At 45.3% G+C, this 18,717-nt stretch overlaps 1 protein-coding gene across 1 annotated transcript in view; it reads right to left on the minus strand.

The window, feature by feature from the left end:
- Positions 1-881: 881 nt before the first annotated feature.
- Positions 882-18,717, minus strand: part of map3k8 (mitogen-activated protein kinase kinase kinase 8) — a 33,125-nt gene continuing 15,289 nt past the window's right edge. The window contains exons 5-7 of the mRNA XM_033045152.1: positions 15,102-15,254; positions 9,053-9,299; positions 882-1,372 (exon numbers count right to left, since the gene is read on the minus strand). Of these exons, the coding sequence (XP_032901043.1) occupies positions 1,245-1,372; positions 9,053-9,299; positions 15,102-15,254 (528 nt within the window). The 3' untranslated portion in view covers positions 882-1,244. The remainder of the gene's footprint in view (positions 1,373-9,052; positions 9,300-15,101; positions 15,255-18,717) is intronic.

The following is an 18,717-nucleotide window of genomic DNA, read 5'->3' on the forward strand; positions in this document are numbered from 1 at the left end:
ATACATGAATATGTTCCCTTCATAACAAAGAGAACTATCTTGCTGTTTTTACTAGTTCATTTTATCAGCTCGTGAAACGTGACAACAATACATATGGGTGGAGTTAACACACTGTGTGTTTGCACTATTCTTTGAGGAGTTGCGGAAGAAAGCATAGGCTAACCCTTCCCATAGGGTATACAGTAACTATCGGCTCACAACATTTACAGAGCTACTGGGTTACGGGGAACCCACAGCACACTTTGTGTGCAATTCAGTTGGCTGCAATGGCTCTCATTATATACATGCTCTTGTTTCCATAGGAACTCTTGAATTCAGACAAGTCTAACCCTTATCGTTTCGAGTAATTTTTTTCATTAGAGAAATACAATAACCAGCGATCATCACTGAGAACTAAGAAAGTGAGCAGGGGATCGTTCAAACCGCCAGCTGCAACCGAGGGGGAAAAAACGGAGGGAAATTCGTCTTCTTGGCTCCAATACCATTCACACTGAAGGGGCTGTCCCACTGTATGAGGTAATTCAAGAGATCTCCCGAGTTTCCCCCGATTCGAACTCGGAGAATTACGGTAATAGCCGCTCGTAGGTACTCGGGGCTCTCGTGGACATTTTTCAACATGTTGAAAAAAACTTCACGAGCTTACCGCGTTTCCCGAGTACCTGCCGTTAGCGTTACTCTGGATGCTGTCAAGAGAGAGCTAGATAGGGCTCTTAAAAATAGCGGAGTCATGGGATATGGGGAGAAGGCAGGAACGGGGTACTGATTGGGGATGATCAGCCATGATCACATTGAATGGCGGTGCTGGCTCGAAGGGCCGAATGGCCTACTCCTGCACCTATTGTCTATTGTCTATTGAGCCACTAAGAGACGTCCCGAGCTCTGACGTACCCGCTACGTACATTCTACGTACTTACCACGAGTTTGATTTTTTTTTAACTCGGAAGAGCTCTTGGGAAAACTCGTATAGTGGGACAGGCCCTTAAGTACTCAAGGCTGTGGATGTCACTGAATAAAATATACTTTTGTGATAAAATATTTTTATATTAAAAAAAACATTTTTCTTAATGCTGCTATAATAATGTGGATGAAAAAAAACTGTGACCGTCCCTACCACCCTTGCATCCTAACATCCAACTAACTCCTCTGAGTCTGCCACCTATACCTGGTGAGCAATTCCTCTGGCTCTTTGCACCATAGTCCAAGCCTGACAGGCCAGGGGGCTTCTGGGGACTTTAAAACAACAGTCAGCCATATTCTGATCCTGGAGGTCCCCTGATTATGTTGAAATATCCAGCCAAGGCACCAAAGTCAATGTAAAGTGAGCGGTTTCGTTTTCCCACGGTTGACTCGTCCGAGCTGCATATGGAATTATCTGAAATGCAAGTAAAAGTAAGTCAGGATAACAATAGTGTGCAGATCTCTTTTAAACTTCATAAAGACAAAAATACAATCTCATACACTTAAAAGGAAACACGAGTGAATCTGTTGTTTCATCGTCAGTCGGGCTTGGCATATTTTGCAATTTCTCTGGCCATCGTCATGGTTACAACATTGGCATATTTATAGCTTATGGAACAGGAAGTTGCATGAACTAAGCTTCTGTTAGTCTCGACCCGAAATGACACCCGTTCCTTCTCTCCAGTGATGCTGCCTGTCCCACTGAGTTACTCCAGCCATTTTGTGTCTACCTTCTGTAACATTTCACATGGTAAACAGCTCTGGGTGGTTAGATCGCATGTGATCCAGGAAAAAACAGCTAACTGGATAAACCTTTGCTCAGTCCACCTAAAGCTGCCTGATCTCCCGGTTGCTAAACACTTTAACTCCCCCTCCATTCCCACACTGACCTTTCTGTCCTGGGCCTTCTCCATTGTCAGAGTGAGGCCCAGCGCAAATTGGAGGAACAGCAACTCATATTTCATTTGGGCAACTTACACTCCAGCGGTATGAATATTGACTTCTCTAACTTTAAGTAACCCTTGCTTTCCCTCTCTCTCCATCTTCTCCCCGTTCCCAGTTCTCTAACCAGTCGATTAATTTTAATCTCTGTTTGCTTTGTTGTTACCTTCTCTTGGCTAACAATGATCTATTCGACATTTTCCTTAACCCGTATCTCCTTTGTCTCATTTTCACACCTTACACCTCTTCATCGCTGAATCTTCCTCTCCCCTGACTATCATGGGATGCTGGTTTACACCGAAGATAGACACAAAATGCTAGGGTAATTCGGCGGGACAGGCAGCATGTCTGGAGAGAAGGAATGGGTGACGTTTCAGGTCGAGACCCTTCTTCAGATCCTGGAGTCAGACGCAGATTCAGAGTCTGAAGAAAGGTCTCGACACCAAAGCGTCACCCATTCCTTCTCTCCAGAGATGCTGCCTGTCCCGCTGAGTTACTCCAGCACTTTGTGTCTAACTGGATACAGAATTGGTTTGTGGTGGGAAGCAGAGGGTGTTGGTGGATGGTTAGTTTTTGGACTGGAGGCCTGTGATTAGTGGTGCACCTCAGGGCTCAGGTGTTCATCATTCAAATCTATGAAGGAAGTATTTGAAGGCATGTACGTTTGCAGATGACACTAAAATAGGTGGTATCATAGACACAGAAGAATTACACTGGTAAGTAGGCAAGGAATAGTTAATGGAAGTTAGTTTAGATAAATGTGAGGTGTTGCATTATGGTTCGGAACCAATTCTGGACCTTCACAGTGAACAACAAGGCCCATGTATGTGTTATAGAAGAGAGGGATCCAGGAGTACAAGTACATAATTCTGTGAAAATTGTGTCACGGTTAGATAAGGTGTTGAGGGATGTTGGCATATTGGCCTTCATCGGTCAGGGAATTCAGTACACAAGTTGGGATGTTGTGTTACAATTACAGAAGACGTTCGCAAGGCCACACCCAAGAGTATTGTATTTTGTTTTGGTCACGCCCTATTGGAAAGATGCCATTAGGCTTGAAAGGGTATGGAGATAATTTGTGAGGATATTGCCAGAACTCGAGGGCATGAGCTGTAGGGAGATGTTGCGTGGACTAGAAATTTATTCCTTGGAGTGCAGGAGTCTAAGGGGTATTATAGAGGTGTATAAAATAGATAGGGTGAATGCACAGAGATTTTTTTTCCCCCAAGTGGAAATTAGAGGGCATGGTTTTAAGTTTTGTTTTTAGAGATACAGCGCAGAAACAGGCCCTTCGGCCCACCGAGTCCACACCGACCAGCGATCCCCGCACATTAACACTACCCGACACACACTGAGGACAATTTTTACATTTACACCAAGCCAATTAACCTACAAACCTGTACGTCTTTGGAGTGTGGGAGGAAACCGAAGATCTCGGAGAAGACCCACGGGGAGAACGTACAAACGCCATACAGACAGCACCCGTGGTCGGGATCGAACCCGGGTCTCCTGCGCTGTAAGGCAGCAACTATACCGCTGCGCCACCATACCGTTGAGTGAAGAAGGTTTTATCAGGAGCCTGAGGGACAACCTTTTCATGCAGAAAGTTGGGGATATGGAGGCACAGAGGCAGAGGAGGTAGTTGAGGCAGGTGTAATAACATTGAACAGGTACAGGGATAAGAAAGGTGGAGAGGTATAGACGCTAAACCAGGGTAAATGGGATGAGTTTAGATGGGTCATTCTGCTCAGCATGGACATTGGGCAAAGGGTCTGTTTCCCTGCCGTGCCTCACTCGTTTATTTGCACCATGTTCTCTATCTAACTTTTGAAGGCAAATTTGAGATCAACTAAGTGACTCTGGAATTCCTGGATCTGTGCCAGAGAATAGTGATGAAACGGGAATCAATCAGTAACCAGGGAAAGCCCAGAGCTGCAGCGTCGACAGTAGGGACCCATTCCTAAAGGGCACGAAATGCTGGAGTAACTCAGCGGGGACAGGAGAGAAGGAATGGGTGACGTTTCGGGTCGACCCCCTCCTGGCCGGTGAGTTGGCCGGTCAATGCAGTGGTGACCTCTACAGGGATGGCAGAGCAGCAAGTCTAGACCGAAGCAGAACCGATCTGGCATGAATTATGTGGGTGTAATGTGCAGGTGTGCAAGGTAGACTGGGAAAGCCTCAGAAATGCACCCAGAACATTCATAGACAGGATGGAAGCAGGAACCAGCGTCTCTCACTCCAGCAAGACCTTTCATGCAGAGAAGATACCCCTGCTGCCCTTCCTGTGTAGGGAGGAACTGCAGACGCTGGTTTAAACCGAAGATAGACACAAAATGCTGGAGTAACTCAGCCAGTCAAGACAGCATCCCGGGAGAAAAGGAATAGGTGACATTTCTTCAGTCTGAAGAAGGGTCTCGACTCGAAACATCACCCATTCCTTCTCTCCAGAGATGCTGCCTGTCCTGCTGAGTTACTCCAGCATTTTGTGTCTATCTTCAGTTTAAACCAACATCTGCTGTTCCTTCCAACACATTTGCCAGCATTCCGTTTGCTCCCTCTCTTCTCTCGCCCCAAATTCTCGGTCAATAAACATAGCGCAGTTCGATAACATTCTCTACGTGTAGGCTGCTGGTGCCAAACAGGTTTGGTAACATTGCTTCTTAGTGCTGCCATCAAGGACATTGGCACGATTATATTCACAATATAACAGTGGACAGAATTGTTTACCGAATCTCATTTCCCTGAAGATGCTGCAGAGTGGACGTTTCTGCCTGCTACATTTAAATTCAGTATTTTTTTGTTCACGTTATATTACTAATATTTTACTATTCCCCTCAAAGGACTGATTCACTTTGCTTTATTAGAGGGATATCCGTGTCAGGTCTTTTGCTTTGTGAGCTTACAGCAGAATGCTGACAAAAAAAGCCTAATCACCTGTAAACCATTACGTCTGAAGAAGGGTCTCGACCCGAAACGTCACCCATTCCTTCTCTCCAGAGATGCTGCCTGTCCCGCTGAGTTACCCCAGCATCTTGTGCATAACCCATTACATTATCAGTTGCAAACAACAATGCTACTGAAAAATAATGGCAATATTCTTACTCGGGGTTTCTTATGACTGTTGCTTAAATTTCACTCGTGAAGGACTAACCCTGTGCCTGCTGTCTATCAGATCAAAGCAACCACACCCAGGAGCACAAAATGCTGGAGTCACTCAGCGGGACAGGCAGCATCTCTGGATAAAAGGAATGGGTGATGTTTCGGGTCGAGACCCAGTCTGAAGAAGGGTCTTGACCCGAAACGTCAATCATTCCTTCTCTCCAGAGATGCTGCCTGTCCCGCTGAGTGACTCCAGCATTTTGTGTCTACCTTCAGCAAAACCAACTATATATATATATATATATATATATAAAATATTTAATAAATATAGTAACATTTTTTTTCGCTGATTTAATCGTTCATGTAAAGGGCCTGGGAGTGAGGAAGGAGATATAAGAGTTCACGAAAAGAATCAATGATTTATACACAGATTTGCATGTTTGCTACATGGAGAATCCAACCTGCCCTTCATCCACATGGATGGAAGTCTTCATCCAAATTATTGCCCAATGCCTAATTGTATTTATTTTCTTTCTGCAGACCCCAATTTATACATCTGTACAGGGTGACAGAGTCACTTGTAGGATGTATTCATTGTTTGAAGATGTGGACTCTTATACATCGGCGAGACCAAACGTAGGCTGGGCGATCGTTTCGCGGAACACCTTCGCTCAGTCCACCTGAACCTCCCTGATCTCCCAGTTTCCAAACACTTTAATTCCCCTTCCTTTATCTTCGTTACTTTTTTGCCTGTCTTTCATTCATTTGTTCTATATCTCTCTGCATTACCGCCTATATCTCTCGTTTCCCTCTCCCCTGACTCAGTCTGAAGAAGGGTCTCCATCACAACGTCACCTATTCCTTTTCTCCAGAGATGCCGCCTGACCCGCTGAGTTACTCCAGCTTTTTGAGTCTATCACTGGTAAGATAGTTCTCCCTGCAAAGTGACAGCTAGGTTTGCTTGCCATTATATTAGATAGGATAGGGTGCAAATGTAAGAAGTCAAATCATTTCACTCTGAACAATTAACATAAATAAAACACCTCATTGACAACAGTCTCAACTTAAGCGATTTTTCAGGCGACTGTCAAGTTGTCGGCAGTCGCCTGAAAAACCGGCAACTGGAACGGAGACTGTCAGAGTGGAACACACGCACACGCACGCACACACATTGCTTCCTTCACCAGCCAGTTATGCAGGCAGGGGCCAGGGAAAGTGGGGGAGTGCTGTCTGAGTGAAATTCACACGGTGCAAAGCCAAGGTGATACAGACACACACCGCAATGAACAGGAAGGTTGGCGCTGTAATTAAGACGGTGAAAGCACAGTGTACGGTAAGTCCTTTAAAAGAGGGGGGGGGGGGGGAGACGGGGGGGGAAGAAGGAGTGGAGCCAACTTTTAAGAAGCCAGAGATATACGGCTGTGAAGTTCGGCGGATATTCAACATTACCGGTCGGTTATCCTTGGTTCTGAAAACTACTGCTTACATTTTTTTTCCCCCAATGAAATTCACCGGTCAGCACCGGCTACAACCTACGAGAACCCTCGAGAACCTTTGACCTCCTGGCAACCCACTAGGACCTCCTGGTGACCCACCTACGGCTCGAGAATTCTTGCTACTCTCCATGCCGGCTTCATTCTATGTTGAAAAATTTGCGGCAACCATAATGAGGCCGCGACTAGTTCCCAGAATGCGTGGACTTCCTCACGACCATGTAGGGACTGCGTAGTCTCCTGCAGTCGCCAAAAAAGTCGCTTAAGTGGGACAGGCCCATTACTCTCAACATACTGAATATTCTGAACAATTGGGATGGGGAAGCACTGAAAGTGTGGACGTAACTGGTGAAAAAGGCAAAATTGATTGTTCAGTTCAGAAAAGTCATGTGTCCGATCAGTAACTTCGAGAAAAATGTGACAGGCATGAGCTGTAGATGGCACTTAGCCAGGTTTTATATTGTGACAACAGATATCACCACCCAGGTCATAGTGTTCCAGTTTAAGTACAACTTTATTTTGTGTTATTTTTAACATACCAATTCATGCCTTCAGATGCCAAGCCTTTGTTTGTTATTTAAACAAGGAGCTTAATCATTTTATTTTATCCCAAGCATGTTATTTATTACAGATGGAAACAGTGGAAATGTTGAGCCTCGGCATTGAAGCTGACCATAGTCATCAAGGTATTCTTTCTGTCAATGTGTTTTCTAGCACTGTTTGCATGTCTAATAGTCCAGTCAATACGATAAATTAAAATTTGATCCTGGATTTGAATTGGGAAGCTCTAAACTATGGTTTTAACTGGAACTCCTTTCAATTGTATTGTTTGTATTAATATTCCCTTACATTGCATAAATCCTCAATATACTGGGTTCTATTACTCAGATGCATGCAGTCTCGCTAGATCAACTATATATGAGCACATGATTAATTATAGGCGCAGCGGTAGAGTTGCTGCCTCATAGCGCCAGAGGCCTGGATTCAATGCCGACTACGGGCGCTGTCTGTATGGAGTTTGTACGTTCTTCCCATGACCTGCGTGGGCATCCTCCTCCAGGATATCCGATTTCCTCCCACACCCAAAAGGCTTGTAGATAAATTGGCTTGGCATCATTGTAAATCATCCCTGGCATGCAGGATAGCATTAGTGTGCGGGGATCACTGGTCGGTGTGGACTCGGTGGGCCGAAGGGCCTGTTTCCGAGCGGCATCTCTAAACTGAACTAATGATTAACTCTCAGCCCTTCAATGATTTACTGAGGAATACCGAGGAGGAGGTGCCAACTTTCAGATGAAATGTTAAATCAGAGTCTTGTCAACACCAATCTGCTCTCTGCAGGGATGTTAAAAATCTAGTCATATTACTTGAAGAATGGTAGGAAAAATAATCTCAGTCAAGATAATTTGCATTGTGATTGCTATTTGTGGGAATCCGAGCAGAATTTGTGGTTGTGTTTCTAGCATCACCACAAAGTTGCTCCTCTTATTATAAACCATTATCTGTAACACCTTCTCACCCAACCCACAGCTAACAATGGACCATTTCCTTTATCATTGTTACTTTTTTACATATCTTTCATTCATTTGTTCTGTATCTCTCTACATCATCGTCTATATCTCTCGTTCCCCTCTCCCCTGACCCTCAGCATGAAGAAGGGTCTCGACCATAAAAACATCACCTATTCCTTTTCTCCAGAGATGCTGCCTGACCCGCCGAGTTACTCCAGCGTTTTGTGTCCATTTTAGTATAAACCATTATGTTGACTCGTGAGATCACGAGAAATTCTGCTCAATGGATATTTATAAGGAAATTGACTGCGGATAGACACAAAATGCTGGAGTAACTCAGCGGGACAGGCAGCATCTCTGGAGAGAAGGAATGGGTAACGTTTCGGGCCGAGTCCCTTCGTCAGACTGAGCGTCGGGGGACATTGCAGTGGTTGGTGATGATGGAAATGAATCAAAGGAAACTGTGCGGTTCTTGGTCAATGACCAAATCTGCATTTTCCAGCAGGGGTATGCTCTCGATCACCTCCCACCTTCGCCAACACAGACTAATTTCTGCAGTTGGACCTTGTACAAAAGGTTTTCCATTTGTCGGAAGAGTACCATTTAGCTAACAGAGAGTGGAGTGGGCATACAATTTTAATCCAACTTGCCCTGGGCTAACTGATAAATTGGTGCAATATCAGGCGTTACTTTGTAACATTGTCAGTGCCCTTTATGTAGCCACTATTTGCATACCTTGGGTACGCAAGCAAAAAATGTCACTGTGACTTGTCACACGTGACAATAAAGCATTCATTCATTCATCCGCTCATCCTTTAATTGATTAATTATTTAATGAATCGATTAATGGATCAATTAATTAATTAATCAATTAATTGATTCATTCATTATCAGTTTCACTTTGTATCCTAATAATCGACAGGAGAGGAATACCGGACCAAATACAACACACCACCAGACCCAGCCCCTTAGCTTTCACCACCTGTGTGGTGCTAACATGCTCCACTCCACTTGTTTCCAATAACACTTTAACATTGGTAAGGGACGTACCACAGATTTTCTCCGGCAATTCCAGCTCTTTCCTCCTGAAGGAGCGACTGATCTCAAAGAGGGCCGAGTCGAGGCTCTGGCAGCGGGGCTGATCTTCGGGCGGCGGGCTCAACGCTTCGTGCTTCAGCAGCTCCCCTGCACACCACCGCTCCTTGGGATTTCTCTCCAACATGGCTTCAATGAACTGCCTCAAGACCGAGCTGCAACCTTCCGCAATGTCTTCTAATGGCGGAGCCTGTTTGTGGATCTTCAGGGAAAAGGAATAGAAATTACCAAGAGTTCGCGTGGATTTCACAAACCAGAAGGGGGACGTTACACATTTTTAAAATATTTGCAGCACTCTTTTCATATTCGCTCTACTTTCAATAATTTGGCTTCATTAAAACCAAACATCTTAGCTGCCTCTGCAAATAGGATTAAAAGCAGAAAATCCCAGGAGTATTCAGAAGGTTAGGTAGTCGGAGGATTCTGTAGGAAAATAAACTGGTCATCAAAACCTTGTAAACGAGGGATCTTTGATCAGGTTACATCTGTCATAGTCACAGCATGGAAACAGGCCCAAAATGCTGGAGTAATTCAGCGGGACAGACAGCATCTCTGGATAGAAGGATTGAACGAATTCTGCCAAGTTGCTCCAGCATTTTGTGTCTATCTTTGGTGATAACCAGCATCTGCAGTTCCTTCCAACGCATGGAAACAGGCCCTTTGGCCCAACTCTGCCATGCTGCCCAAGACATCCCTCCTTTGCCTATCTTTGATTGGACTTTACTAGCTTTATTTTGCACTAACGTTATTCCCTTTATCATGAATCTGTACACAGTGAATGGCTCGATTGTAATCATGTATTGTCTTTCTGCTGACTGGATAGAACGCAACAAAAGCTTTTCACTGTACCTCGGTACACGTGACAATAAACTAAACTCAACTAAGGTGGTCCCATTTAATCCATGTTTCTCTAAATCATTCCTATCCTTGTACCTGTCTAAGTGACTTTCATGTCCAAAATATTTTAATTACAAGATCTGTCCTTCTTTATTGGAGTAATAAACAAACGAAGAATTAGCGAGGGAAGTTCCTGCTATGTGTCATTCAAGGTGCCTCACTGAGTTTCAGCAGAGATGCTCAGAATTATTTATTCCTTTATTACTTCCAGTTTTTTTTTCTCTGTCTGTCCAAGTCGTCTATACTTCAGATTCACTCAGAAAGCCAATAGACGCAACCACTGGGCTTTTCTTCGATGTTCTGCTTCAATCAACCGAAAGGAATTTATGATACAATTTTCTTTGCCAAGTTTCTGGTCTACTTTCTACAGAACCATAAGTTGTCGTGACCTGACTCACAGTTGCCAGAAATCAAATTTCAGAACCGTGGGTGGAGCAGTTGGGCGGTAGAATTGTTGCCTTACAGCGCTAGAGACCTGGGTTCCATCCCATGCTTGTCTGTACTGAGTTTGCACGTTCTCCCCATGACCGCGTGGGTTTGCTCCGAGATCTTCGGTTTCTTCCCGCACTCCAAAGGTGTACAGGTTTGTAGATTAATTGGCATGGTATAAATTATCCCTAGTGTGTGTAGGTTAGCGTTAATGTGCGGGGATTGATGGTCGGTGCGGACTTGGTGGGCCATAGGGCCTGTTTCAGTGCTGCATCTCTGAACTAAACTATAGTGGGTATGTGGAACGAGCTGCCAAAGGAAGTTACAATACAGAGGAAGGTCCAATGACGACATATAAAGGACACTTGGTTGAAACATAGTTGATACATGGTTGATACAAGGTTATATACAAGGCTGATGATACAAGGTTGGGAATGGTTCAGTGAGGTATGGGCCAAATGGGTGGCACGGTGGCACAGCGGTAGAGCTACTGCCTTACAGGGCCAGAGACCCGGGTTCCATCCTGACTACGGGCGCTGTCTGTACGGAGTTTGTACGTTCTCCCCGTCACCTGCGTGGGTTTTCTCCGAGATCTTCGGTTTCCTCCCACACTCTGAAGAAGTACAGGTTTACAGGTTAATTGGCTTGGTGTAAATGTAAATTGTCCCTAGTGTGTATAGGATAGCGTTAATGTGCGGGGATCGCTGGTCGGTGTGGACTCGGTGGGCCGAAGGGCCTGTTTCCACGTTGTATTTCTAAACTAAATGTAGTAGGAAGTGACTGCAGATGCTGGTTTAAACCGAAGATAGACACAAAAATGCTGGAGTAACTCAGCGGGCCAGGCAGCATCTCTGGAGAGAAGGAATGGGTGACGTTTCGGAACTAAATGTAGGTAAGTGGGACTAGCTCAGATAGAGAACTTGGTTGGCATGAACAAATTGAGCTAAAAGACGCGTTTCCATGCTTATAACTCTCTGACTAAACTAATAAGGGTAGAGTTTGAATTTGAAAACAATGCAGAAAGTTGTGACCACTGCCCAGTCCATCATCGGCTCTGACCTCCCCATCATCGAAGGAATCTACCGCAGTCACTGCCCCAAAAAGGCGGCCAACATCATCAAAGACCCACACCATCCTGGCCACACACTCATCTCTCCACTGCCATCAGGTAGAAGGTACAGGAGCCTGAAATCTGGTACATCCAGGTTCATGAACAGCTTCTTCCCCACAGCCATCAGGCTATTAAACTCGCCATCAAACAAACTCTGGACTATAACAGCCTATTGCACATTGTCTGTTTATTTATGTGTACATATATGGTCTATGCTATATAGACACAATGAACCGTTCTGTATTTATTTATGCCTACAATACTCTGTTGTGCTGCAGCAAGCAAGAATTTCATTGTCCTATCTGGGACACATGACAAAAAACTCTCTTGACTTGACGACTTGATTATTGGTGCTAAATTAACCAATTCTACAGTGACCATGTAGTCTCGAACTGCAGGCAAATTTCAACATTCACCTCATTTTATCTAGGCATCAAAAGGCATATCAAAACATTAAGAAATAAAGGAAAATAATCGAATTAGGCGATTTGGTCCCTTGACTCTGCACACATGCAGAACTCATGGACTTTGTTAACTCAAGTTCACTTGGACCCACATTCCTCCAAATCAAAGACGTAACTATGGGCACTCGCATGGGCCCCATCTATGCCTGGATCTTTGTAGGGTACGTTGAACAATCACTGGCCCTATCCCCGAACTCTATCTCTGCTACATTGACGACTGCGTCGGTGCGACCTCCTGCACCCATGCAGAACTCACTGACTTCATCAACTTCACCAGCAATTTCCATCCTGCACTCAAATTCACTTGGACCATCTCCGACACCTCCCTCCCCTCTCTGGATCTCACCGTCTCCATCACAAACCATTGATTGACATCAATTACAAACCCAGTTACTCCCTCAGCTATCTGGATTATACTTCTTCCCACCCTGTCTCCTGTAAAGACTCTATCCCCAACTCCCAATTCCTCCGTCTACGCCGCATCTGCACCCAAAATGAAGTGTTCCATACCAGTACATCTGAGATGTCCTCATTCTTTAGGGAACGGGGTTCCCCTCTTCTACGTTAGATGAGGTCCTCATATGTGTGTCTTGTTACCCCGTAACCCCGCTCTTGCTCCCCCTCCCCCCAGTCACAACAGTGACAGAGTCCCCCTAGTCCTTACCTTTCACCCCATCAGCTGTCGTATACAGCACATAATCCTCTGACATTTACGCCACCTCCAACGGGATCCCACCACTGGTTACATCTTCCTATCTCCACCCCTTTCATCTTTCTGCAGAGACCATTCCCTCCGCATCTCCTCCAACCTCGTCTACTGTATCCCGTGTTCTCCATATGGGCTCCTCTATATCGGTGAGACCAAGCACAGACTGGACGACCGTTTTGCTGAACACTTTATCTCCGTCCACCTTGGCCTACACGATCGCCCAGTTACAAAACATTTTAACTCCCCTTCCCACTCCCATATTGACCTTTCAGTCCTGGGCCTCCACCATTGTCAGAGTGAGGCCCAGCTCCTCATATTTCGCTTGGCCAGCTTCCAACCCAACGACAAGATATTGATTTCCCTAACTCCAACTAACCCTTGCATTCCCTCTCTCTCCGTCCCTTCCCCACCATAGTCCTCTCTCTAGTTACACCATTTGTATTCCTTTCTTATCACTTCCACCCCAGTTAACAAGGGACCATTGTGGGCTCCACCTTTCCCTGCGTCATCGATGCAGGCTCTGCTTTGTCCTGCACCTTCCCACACCTCCAGTGTTCCCCTCCCTGACACTCAGTCTGAAGAAGGGTCTCGACCCAAAACGTCACCCATTCCTCCTCTCCTAACTGCTGCCTGTCCCTCTGAGCTACTCCAGCATTTTGTGCCTATCTTCGGTGTAAACCAGCGTCTGCTGTTCTTTCCTATACATTCAATAATATCATGGCTGAGAAACATCAAGCCATCGAGAAACATTAACATTTTCTGTGCTGTTCCCATATCTCGATTCAGAAATCTATTGATTTCAGATTCAGATTTCAATATTCAGAAATCTATTGATTTCAGATTTGAATGCAATCGATGACTGATCGATCATCCATTACTATTCACAGATATACCACTCTCAGAGTGAAGAGATTTCTCCACCTTTCGGATGTAAATGGCATACCCCTTCTCTTCAGCCTGCGACCGTTAGTTCTAGACCCCTTTGCCAGGGCAGACAGGCTCCTTGTATCTATTTTGTCAAGCTCTCTAGAATTTTGTATATGTCAATGAGGTCACCTCTCGTCCTATTCTGTGGAGAATTGACGCAGGGTCGACTCAATTTCTCCTACAATAAACCTCCTATCACTGGTACCAGCCTGTTAACCTCTCGTTATAATTTAATCTACAAAGTACATTCAATGGGCGGCACGGTGGCGCAGCGGTACAGTTGCTGCCTTACACCGCCAGAGATACAGGGTTCGATCCTGACTACGGGTGAAGTCTGTACGGAGTGGGTGCGTTCACTCCGTGACCTGCGTGGGTTATTGCTGGGATCTTCGGTTTCCTCCCACACAAGTTTGTAGGTTAATTGGCTTGGCATAATGTAAATTGTCCCTATTGTGTGTGTATGTGTGGGATAGTGTAGGATAATCTGCGGGGATTGCTAGTCGATCTGGACTCGGTGGGCCAAAGGGCCTGTTTCCGCGCTGTATCTCTAAACTAAACTAACTACGTTCGATTTAATTGGGGAGATCAAAACTCGCATCCATATCCCTGACATGTTGTCGCAAAGGCCCTATATAAATGGAATAAGACATTCCGACTTGTATTAAAATACTCTTTCAGTAATGGGCCTGTCCCACATGTGATTATGTAGGCAACTACAGGCCACATGTTCGCCGGTGGTCACCGTGAGTAGTCTCCTCAGTCGCGCAAAAAGTCGTAACGTCTTTCTGGTCGCCGCTAAATTTTCAACATGTTGAAAAATTTTCGGCGACAGTGGGTTTGACGCCAATGAGCGTAGCTTGACGTAGGTGCTGTGGTAGGTTGTCGCCAGGATGACGCAGGTTGTCGCCAGTTTTTCGGCCACCTGCTACGACTATGACAGTCGCCGGCAGTTGCCTAAAAAAAATCGGCAAGTGGGACAGGCCCATTAGGCCCAACTTACCATTTGTCATACAAAGTGCCCAATACATCTGAATATTATGTTTCACTAGCTTATGCACGAGGATGCATAAACTCTTCAAAATTAACACTTCTCAATCTCACCAACTCTTTGATTCATCTCACCTGCCCAGCTATTGATTTCCAGTCACACGTACCTTGGCCACACGCCCAGATTTCTCAGTTTAAAACAAGAATCTACATTTTAGCCTCAACGACAGGGACCAATCTTAACAATGCAAATAAAACGATGAATTTCTTCGTTTCGTTTCATCAAGTCAAGCCAAGTTTTATTCGTCACTTGCGCATAAAGTGCAGTGAAATGAATTTGCCAGCAGCGGTACAATAAAACAAGAACACACACATCGTGTAGATGACCTTAAGAACATTGCATTTCTTCAATTAGATAGGTGTTCCACCTTGAAACAATCCCTGCTTTTGATTGAAATGCCCTGTTTAGTGGAAACTTACAATGTACAGATACGATGGGTAGGCTGTCCGAGGATACCTCTTCACCCAAGGTGGATTCCCAGTCTGCATGTGGATGATGGTAGAGCCAAGACTGTAGATATCTGATTTGGTTGAATGTCCTCTGCAGGTAATAACTTCTGGACTCATATAAAACTAAAATTAAAAAAATATAATTGAAGGTTAAGTCATGGTTTATAATCTCAAAGTCATAGAGTGATACAGTGTGCAAACAGACCCTTCGGCCCAACTTGTCCACACCGGCCATCATGTCCCAGCTACATTAGTCCCACCTGCCTGCGCTTGGTCCATATCCCTCTAAACTTGTCCTATCCATGTACTTGCTTAAGAAGGAACTACAGATGCTGTAAAATCGAAGGTAGATAAACATGCTGGAGAAACTCAGCGGGTGCGGCAGCATCTATGGAACGAAGGAAATAGGCAACGTTTTGGGCCGAAGAAGGGTTTCGGCCCAAAACGTTGCCCATTTCCTTCGTTCCATAGACGCTGCCACACCCGCTGAGTTTCTCCAGCATTTTTATCTACTATCCATGTACCTGTCTGTTTCTTAAACTTTGGGATAGTCCTAGCCTCAACTACCTCCACTGGCAGCTTGTTCCGTGCACCCACCACCCTTTGTGTGAAAAAGTTACTCCTCAGATTCCTATTAAATCTTTCCCCCTTCACCTAAACCTATGTCCTCTGGTCCTCGATTCCCCTACTCTGGGCATGAGACTTTGTGCATCTTCCCGATCTATTCCTCTCATGATTTTATACACCTCTCTAAGATCACTCCTCATCCTCCTGCGCTCCAAGAATTAGAGACCTAGCCTACTCAACCTCTCCCCATAGCTCACACCCTCTAGTCCTGGCAACATCCTCGTAAATCTTCTCTGAACCCTTTCGAGCTTGACAATATCTTTCCCATAACATGGTGCCCAGAACTGGACACAATCCCTCCTTTTGATTCAGATGTCCTGGTGTGGAAACTAACAATTTACAGGACAATGGGTAGGCTGTACCCATAGATGGGTAGACAAAAATGCTGGAGAAACTCAGCGGGTGAGGCAGCCTCTATGGAGCGAAGGAAATAGGCAACGAAACCCCTCTTCAGACTGATGTGAGGGTGGGTCGGGGGGGAGAAAGGAAGAGGTGGAGCCAATGGGCTGAGGGAGAACTGAAAAGGGGAGGAGAAAGTAAGGACTACCTGAAATTAGAGAAGTCAATGTTCATACTGCTGGGGATGCAAACTGCCCAAGCGAAATATGAGGTGCTGCTCCTCCAATTTACGGTGGTCCTCACTCTGGCTATGGAGGAGGCCCAGGGCAGAAAGGTCGGATTCAGAATGGGAGGGGGAGTTGAAGTGCTGAGCCACCGGGAGACCAGGTTGGTTATTGCGAACTGATAGGAGGTGTTCAGCGAAGCGATCGCCAAGCCTACGCTTGGTCTCACCGATGTAGAGCAGCTGACACCTAGAGCAGCGGATGCAATAGATGGAGGAGGTGCAGGTGAACCTCTGCCTCACCTGGAACGACTGCTTGGGTCCTTGGATGGAGTCAAGGGGGGAGTTAAAGCGACAAGTGTAGCATTTCTTGCGGTTGCAAGGGAAGTGCCCGGACAGGGGATTGGTTCGGGTGGGAAGGGACGAATTGACCAGGGAGTTACGGAGGGTAGTGCCCAGAACTGACAAAGTGTTTTCCCGCCTAACCACTACAGAACCACCGAGGACATACATGCTTTTACTTTCCATCCACAGAATACACACTTGTGGCAATACGTCCAATAACCTCAAAATGAAGTGCTTTAAATGTGAAATCATTCCTGCTCAGCCTTATCACTTTTATCTCCGAAAGGTGATGGCCAAAAGCTTTCACATGGCAACGAATTCCACAGATTCACCACCCACTGACTAAAGAAATTTCTCCTCAACGTCCTTCAATTTTGAGGCTATGACCTCTACTTATAATCTCTCCCACTAGTGGAAACATCCTCTCCACATCCACTCTATCCGGGCCTTTCACTATTCGTTAAGTTTCAATGAGTTCCCCCCCTCATCCTTCTAAACTCCAGCGAGTACAGGCCCAGTGCCGTCAAAAGCTCATCATATGTTAACCCAGTAATTTCGATGGGATTATTCCCGTAACCCTTCTCTGGACCATCTCCAGCAGCAGCACATCCTTCCTCAGATATGGGGCCCAAAATTGCTACGTACATAGAAATTAACATGTTACTTTTTAACAGAATTTAAAATCCATGATGGTGAAATCAGTTTTGTTGATCCTGTGTTTATTCAATATGCAAGGCACATAGTGGTAGAGCGCTTATTGATTTGTCCGAAGTGCGCAACAAACACAATGAATAAAGGCAACGAATCAAAACAAATCTTATCTTTCCATACTGTAACTTACAGAAAACTGGCAAGTTGTGTTCAGTAATATTCCATCCAATATCTTTTAAGAGCCTTAAGCGATTTTTAGGCGACTGCAGGCGACTGTCATAGTCGTAGCAGGTTGCCGAAAAATCTGCGACTGGACTCCCCCTACGACAATGTCTACAACAACCTACCACCTAGTCGACGTCAAGCTACGGCAAGCTACCGACAACCGGCAACTACACCATTAGGACGTGCACCTACGACCACACCTACGACCACACGTACGTCCACCCGCGACAAGCTACAACAAGCAACAACCCTGTCGGCGACAACTGAAGACAATTCAGTCACCGGTACCTGTCGCCGGTTGACGTAGGTAGTCGCCAATGGAATTCACCGAAGTCAGCACCCGGCGACAACCTACGTCACCTGGCGACAACCTACGGCAGCACCTACGTCAGGAGAAGTCAAGCTACGCTCATTGGCGTCAAACCCACTGTCGCCGACTGTCGCTGTGAACATGCTGAAAATCCAGCGGTGCCAGTAAGACGCTACGACTCTTTGGGCGACTGAGGAGACGACTCACGACCATACAGGCGATACCCTGGTGACCATGTGGCAACAGCCTAATCGCCTAAAAAATAGCCTAAGTGGGACAGGCCCTTTACTTAGAATTATTATTTTTTTATACATGAGAAATGTATCATTTATTCCTCATTTATGAAACAGATTTGATCGATGTAAATAAGATCATGAGTGGAGTACATAGGGTAGATGTACAGAGTCTTTTACCCAAAGTCGAGGAATCAAGAACCTGCGGGTATGTAGGGAAAGAGGGGAAAGATTTAATAATAATCTGAGGGGCAACTTTTTCCATACAGAACGTGGTGGGTGTGTGGAATGAGCTGCCAGAGGAGGTGGTCGAGGCAGAAACTGCAACAACATTCTTGTTTTATATGCTATCATGCCTTTTTGCCCAGATCCGTTTCTTTACTTTTCTCTAAATCTTTATGCCTTATCTAATTTTAGATTACAATAATCTGTTAGAAAACATTTGCAGAAAACAAACCTTGCTACAAATCACATAACAGGATTATCTGGTACAAATGTTTGCCGGAAACTAGGGGTATTTGAATTCAAATTTCTGCTGTTCTAATATTTTTTCTACACCTTCTCTATTTGGCTTCACCAGAAGAGAGACACAAAATGCTGGAGTAAAGGGCTTGTCCCACTTGGGCGTTATTT

The sequence above is a fragment of the Amblyraja radiata genome, chromosome 2, assembly GCF_010909765.2.
Source record: "Amblyraja radiata isolate CabotCenter1 chromosome 2, sAmbRad1.1.pri, whole genome shotgun sequence".
Classification (NCBI taxonomy): domain Eukaryota; kingdom Metazoa; phylum Chordata; class Chondrichthyes; order Rajiformes; family Rajidae; genus Amblyraja; species Amblyraja radiata.